The 6,963-nt window shown below is 40.9% G+C and overlaps 1 protein-coding gene across 1 annotated transcript; it reads left to right on the top strand.

Moving 5' to 3' along the window:
• Nucleotides 1-5,112: 5,112 nt before the first annotated feature.
• Nucleotides 5,113-6,684, top strand: LOC146672501 (nuclear factor 7, brain-like). Its single transcript, XM_085386331.1, has one exon. The coding sequence runs from the start codon at nucleotides 5,113-5,115 to the stop codon at nucleotides 6,499-6,501; it is 1,389 nt and encodes a 462-aa protein (XP_085242457.1). The 3' UTR covers nucleotides 6,502-6,684.
• Nucleotides 6,685-6,963: the final 279 nt, after the last annotated feature.

Genomic DNA, 6,963 nt, shown 5'->3' with positions numbered 1-6,963 from the left:
CTCAAAATAAATTTCTCCTCAAAATGCAACACTTGCACCTGCAATTTTTTTTTTACATGAACTCAAATTTTTTTTTTTACGTGCGCTCAGAATAGTGGCACAAAAATAACTCCATACAGTTGTGGCTGCCTCCAGCACAGGAACACTTCCGGGTCGCGATTCCTAAGGTGACCCAAAACATCTGGGAGCACACACTGAGAGACGGGGCAAAAAAGGAGAGAAAACAACAAAAGACTACACACAGAAAAAATTAAACATATAGAAAAATACGTGAGCCCTGGGTCCCTAGTAGGGCTGGGTATCGTCACTGATTTCTAGAATCGATTCAATTCCGATTCACAAGGTCCCGAATCGATTCGATCCACGATTTGATTTGAATCTGGGAAATTTTGACAGTCAGAAATATTATAATTCAGATCAGTACATTTACATATTTTTGTATCAATAAAAAGGAAGCTGACACACGCAAGACTTTATCAAAGGTGTGAGCATCACAGCAGATGCCTTTGTGTCAAAGTAGCTGAGGATAAAACACAGAAAAACATGAAGGTGATTTTCCTGGCCTGGGATTTTATAAAAATATTCTGCAGTACATCAAAAATTCACAAAACAAAACAAAAGAATTAATGACGATGTTTATGTGAAGCGTTTGGATCTTCTTTTGCTGCTGGTTCGGTCAATATTGTTTGGAGAGACATCAAACTAACAGCTTTAGAATCGGCTCATAAAGGGCGTGAACACAAAGCGCCGACAGATCAGAATCAGCGAGCTGTCGGCTTTCAGCCCCGACTGAGAAAGGCGACATCTAACTGATTCTGATCCGCGGGTCGCGCTGTGTGTTTAAGTCTATGTGCAGAATCCCTGTACCTGCTCTCATTTACTGTTTTAGCTGTTTGGTGGTTGTTGAAATTTTGTGAGATGTCACCAGAGATTCTGGCATTTCGGGCAAAATAAATTTATATAAAAAAATCGATTGAGGATTTTAATGAATCGATTTTACGTTATCCAAGCTAGAATCAATTTTAATCGATGAATCGATTATAAAAACCCACCCCTAGTCCCTAGTACCAGGCCATGACAAGTATAACAGAATAGTTTTAGTGTTTTGTTTATTAAAACTCTAGTATGAACTACAAAATGCAGCAACACATTTAAAAAAAACAAAACAAAACAAAATGGATGCTGTATCCTGTATCCTAAAAATAATAATGAGAGAGACGGGATTATTTTCTTTTACACATGCACGTGTAATAAGTTGAAGTAGTCGTATCAAAAACATTAATTCAGTGAATACAAATGACTGTGCTCCATGAAAATGTGAATCCTGCCGGCGGCAGTCTGGATGTTTACTTCCCACTGAAAGCATTTGAAGTCTCGCTAGATGCTGCCAAACCGGCATTTCATCTCAGAGTAGGCTATCCCAGAGAAATAAAGCAAGTGTGCAAGTTCATCTCTGAATGTTGGTAAAGCATTCCTACTTTAAGCTTAACATCCAATATATGGAACTCGGATGTCTGTGCGTTGTTGTTGCTAAGTCTGACTGTACGATGGACAGACGTAAGTTTTGCAAAATGCAGTGTTGCAGGGTAAACACTTTCGTGGTTCGGAAAAAAAACCCCATGAAAAACACTTTTTTCATACTTGTTAAGTTTTGTAGAAAAATGACAAAAAATTCAGTCTCCACTGGGCCGATGGTGATTTTTGTTTTTATAGGCAGATGTGTTTTTGTTCTTTGTTTTTTGGAAGGGGTATGGAAGAAATATAGTATCATCAGAATTCAAGTATTTTTAGACATTGAATTTATGACATTTTTATCCTCCAAATTTCCCTGCAAAAATATTCACCTGCAAAAATTCACCTGCAAAAAATTCACCTGCAAAAATTCATCTGCAAAAATTCACCTGAAAAAAATTCACCTGCAAAAAATTCACCTGCAAAAATTCACCTGCAAAAAATTCACCTGCAAAAATTCAACTGCAAAAGTGATGAACTTTAATGACCCAAGCCAGAGCAATCAACACTAGATCGAGTCGAGCGGCTCTCAGCCAATTAAATTACGCTGTTTGATCACATGACACCGTTAGCCAGCAGCGTGTCTCCTAAAAGAGAGCAATTTAAAGGTGAGTGATTAAGTTTTTCTCCTAAATAGAGATCATTACAGAACGCCTAGTCCTACTTAAAATCCCATTTATTTTTATTTTATCATCTACTCGAACTAAGGAAAACGTTTGACTAACTCAAAGACAATTTCCACGCCTCCCCTGCCTGACTGCAGAGGCAGTTTTGAATTTAGGAGCAGCAAGATGGAAGCGGCAAACCCTGGCGATTCTCCGGTAAGTATATTGTTATTTATCTTCAAGTTTGTCTTTTGAAACGTTAATGTTATTTAAATCCGTTGCTCACGTATAAAGTACACAGACGGGGTCTTTGCTCAACTCGTCTGAGGCGTGTCTCACTAAGCGCTACATGCTAGCATCCTGCTAACTGAGCTACCCTTTACATGCTGTGCTTTAGAAAATAGGATACTCGTTAAAAAAATACTCCGCAGATATTGATAGATAGACGAACACTGCAAATATAATGTTGTAAACGAAAACGGCCTTTGGTGAAGGGGTAAAATACACCATGAATAAAGCCATAGATTGAATGGCTGCCATGGTTGCAGAATGGCCTGATTTAATGACAAGAATGGGGAAGAGTGAGGTGAAGTGAACCAAAGCCACAAAACACGGTCAGACAAGGCGGCAAAAGGGCAGTGATCTGTCCGTCAGTATGAAGTTGGTGTGTGCTTTGGTGAACAAAAACTCGAGACCGGTAGCAGGAAGATGGGAGACTCGTGTTTCACTGGAATAGTGGTGAATTAAAACATCCTTTGTTGGGGACATTTAGGTGTAAATGCACATTGTGGGTATGGAGAAGTTGAGGCCCTTGCAGGCTACCCACAATTTCCCCAAACTGAGCGATTATACATCTTCCTTCCATATTTGTATCTTGTGTCACTAAAAATACATTTTATTTAATTTTATACATTGATTAATGACCTGCAGAATCTCCTTATCATATTAAGTGATTCATAATTGTCACTTTATGCTTTCTCCATCTCTAAAGTGATGACATCCTTGCATTACATACTTTGGGTTCATTTTCTGCAGGCAGGTTTCTGACAGAACAGGCAGATTTAGAATATAACATGCAGCGTTCTATAGATGGACACATAAAGAAATGAAAAATTACATGTGCTAACTTTCTAAACACTGTTACATTAATGATTAAGTAGATAAAACATTTATGTCAGCCTTGGCTCATAGTTCATTTAAAGACAAGAACTTTGTGTGTGTTTCAGGTCCTGCACTCTCAAAGACTGAATGAACCAGCATTGCAGCCATGGGTCACTGTGAGCATCACAGGGAAGGTTGAAGTCGCCCACTGCAGCTGTATGGCCGGAGTCACGGAGACCTGCACCCACGTCACTGCTCTTCTGTTTAATGTACAAGCAACAGTGATCTGTGGCACAAGGACTGTTACAGATGAACCTGCATACTGGGTTTTGCTGGGTAATATGACCAAGATGCAGTCAGTGGTTGGCCATAAGATGGACTTCTCCTCTTCAGCTGCCCAAAAAAAGGCTCTTGATCAGAACATAAACAGACCATCTGTAGTGACAGGTAAAAGGAGCCGTCCTCAAAAAAGAAAAATCCCACCTGCTACTGTGGAGGAGTTGTCACTGCTATAATGCCATCATGTTTTATCTAGGGGTCTAGATTTATGCCTATAGTGTACTGCCGTGTAAATAATTTGCATTTACTGAATGAGTATCACTGTTCAAAAATTGAATAAAGAAACTAATTTTTGCCTTTTTTTTTTTTTAAAACCACTTTATAGATCATCATACATCATAGAACATCACATCAGTTACAATGTAGAATCCATGTCACTGGAGAATTTTGATTCAATAAACAGTAAAAAGGTGAGCTGTGAAGACCAAGGATAAGTGCAGCTCACAGGTTTTCTATCCAAGGAATCCCAGAAGATTGCATGGTGTCATTGCCCAGCAGCTGTTCGCAGGACATATGGACTCAACCTCAACAATCCCTCACACTGAGCAGCATGAAGTGACCGTGCAGAGGAAAAACTCCCCTTTAACAAGAAGAAACCTCCAGCAGACCCAGAACCCGGTTCAGTACCAGCAGCCATCTGGGTTTGGAGGAGAGAGAGAGACACAGAACTACCAAAAGTATATTTTGTTTAGTTTATGACTTTTTCACCTGGTCATTTCTTGATGAACAGATGGTCTTTTAGGGTTGACCAAGCTGGTACCTTGACTCTTTTCTCTGCAAGATGTTGCAAAAAACAAAATCATATGGAGACAATATTGGACACAAAATATATAACAATTTAGTTAAATGTAGCATTAACTCATAGGTCTTGCTAAAGTAAACCTTGTATTCTGATTCATCACAGCATGGAATATGGCTGAAGTAAACTAAAGCCTAAAATACTTAGTCATTTAACATTATATATTTCACAAATAAAACTATGAATTGTAATTTTAAATGGTTTAAAAGCATTTAGAATAGCATATGTAGGCAAGTATATTTCTCCTTTTTTATCAAGAAGCAAAGACAATAAGGGGGGAAAAAAGGAACAGGGCAGAGTTCGGTGGTTGAATCATCCGTCCCCACCAATGCCAAAACCAAATCTACGCTCTTGGAGTCACATTTTATTTTCTACGCTTGAAAAAAGGTTTCGTTTCTGATCTGCAATAAACGTCTGCACTCTGAATGAAGTGAATGAAGTTCCTGCTTTTATGTCACTGAAATGCTACGAACCAGGAAACAGGAAGTTCTTCGTCCTCAGTAAAGAGAGACGCACAGACGATCAGACTGAATTCAGACCAAACTAGCAGCTTCCTCTGAGTGAGTCCAGCTACAGGAGAGAAAAGTGGAAAACTCCAACACTGCTGCTTCAAGCTGCTGACGCTCCACACACTGAATGTGAGTTTGAGCAAAAACACGACTCAAAGCAAGTTTCAGTGAAGGTGGTAGAGGAGGGAGGGGAGCCAGGACTGACTGTACTTCCTGTCTGCTGTTTTCAGCTTCACTCACAGACTCAATGGCTTCCAGATCAGAGGAGGATCTCTGCTGTCCGGTCTGTCAGCAGGTCTTCAGAGATCCTGTTCTTCTGTCATGTAGCCACAGCTTCTGTAAAGCCTGTCTGAAGAGATGGTGGATCAAAAAACAGATATGTGAGTGTCCAGTTTGTAATAAAGTATCAGTGGATGATCCACCTTTAAACCGAGCTTTAAAGAACCTGCGTGAGTCGTTCCTACAGGAGAGAGATCAGAGAGCTTCAGAGGCTCTCTGCAGTCTGCACTCTGAGAAACTCAAACTCTTCTGTCTGGACCATCAGCAGCCAGTGTGTGTCGTCTGCAGAGACTCAGAAAAACACACCAATCACAGATTCAGACCCATCGATGAAGCTGCACAACAACACAAGGAGGTACTTCAGGAAACTCTGGAGCCCTTAAAGAAGAAGTTAAAGGTTTGTGAAGAAGTTCAAGTGAAGTTTGATCAAACAGCAGAACACATTAAGGTCCAGGCCCGACACACAGAGAGGCAGATTAAGGAGCAGTTTAAGAAGCTTCATCAGTTTCTAGCAGAGGAAGAGGAGGCCAGGCTGGCTGCACTGAGGGAGGAAGAGGAGCAGAAGAGTGGGATGATGAAGGAGAAGATGGAGGCTCTGAGCAGAGAGATAGCAGCTCTTTCAGACACAGTCAGAGCCACAGAGGAGGAGCTGAGAGCTGAAGACGTCTCATTCCTGCACAACTACAAGGCTGCAGTGGAAAGAGTCCAGCGCTGCCCCCTGCTGGATGATCCACAGCTGCCCTCAGGAGCTCTGATAGACCAGGCCAAACACCTGGGCAACCTGACCTTCAACATCTGGAACAACATGAAGGACATGGTCTCCTACACTCCTCTCATTCTGCACCCAAACACTGCTCATCCAAAACTCATCCTGTCTGAAGATCTGACCAGTGTGAGACGAGGAGGAGAGAAGCAGCAGCTTCCTGATAATCCAGAGAGGTTTGATTCTACTTGCTTTGTCCTGGGCTCTGAGGGCTTTAACTCAGGGACTCACAGCTGGGATGTTGATGTTGGAGACAGTACATGGTGGTTCCTAGGTGTGTTAGCAGAGTCTGTGAAGAGGAAGGGACGCACACTGTCTGGATTATGGGGAATATTGTTTTTTAAAGGTAAATACTCAGCACACTCTCCATCAGCTCCATCCACTCCTCTCTCAGTAGAGAAGAAGCTCCAGAGGATCAGAGTGAATCTGGACTGGAACAGAGGAAAGCTGTCGTTCTCTGATCCTGATACTAACACACACATACACACCTTCACACACACTTTCACTCACAGGATGTTTCCATACATTAACACTGGTGATAAAGTGAAGGTGTTGCCGTTGAAGGTGTCAGTGTCAGTGCAGCAGATGAGTTGAGGATGATGATGTTTCTAATGTTGTTTCCTGTCAGTGAGTTGAAGCTGTTAAACTGCAGCTGTCCTCCTGCTGCCTCGTTGTTCCAAAGCTCTTTGTTTCTCTTTTAGTTTCACTGTTTCTTTCTGTTTCTGCTGTCCACCTTTTCACATGGAAAATCATTTCACTGTTTCTCACTGAATGACTCCCCAAACTAGATTTGAAATTCTATCAAGTTTCTAATCATTACAAGTGATTCATGTTTCTATTTGATGTGTAAATGGAGATGATTTAGTTTGCTGGGATATGGACTGACATGTGTTGAATGGGAGGAGCAGTTTGTTGTTGTCTTCTTGTCTGTTTATGACAACAATAAATATGTTGTTGAAACAATGATTCATGTTTAACTCCATATATGAAATGTTTCTGATCTTTGAATTCTGTTTGATTAAAGACTTTCTTCATGACACAAATGAGATTTCAGTG

This window comes from Rhamphochromis longiceps, linkage group LG3 (assembly GCF_057381845.1).
Source record: "Rhamphochromis longiceps isolate RC_006_pf linkage group LG3, R_longiceps_female_GT1.1, whole genome shotgun sequence".
NCBI lineage: Eukaryota > Metazoa > Chordata > Actinopteri > Cichliformes > Cichlidae > Rhamphochromis > Rhamphochromis longiceps.
The sequence above is the reverse complement of the archived record's forward strand: the minus strand, read 5'-3'. Positions and strand labels throughout refer to the sequence as shown.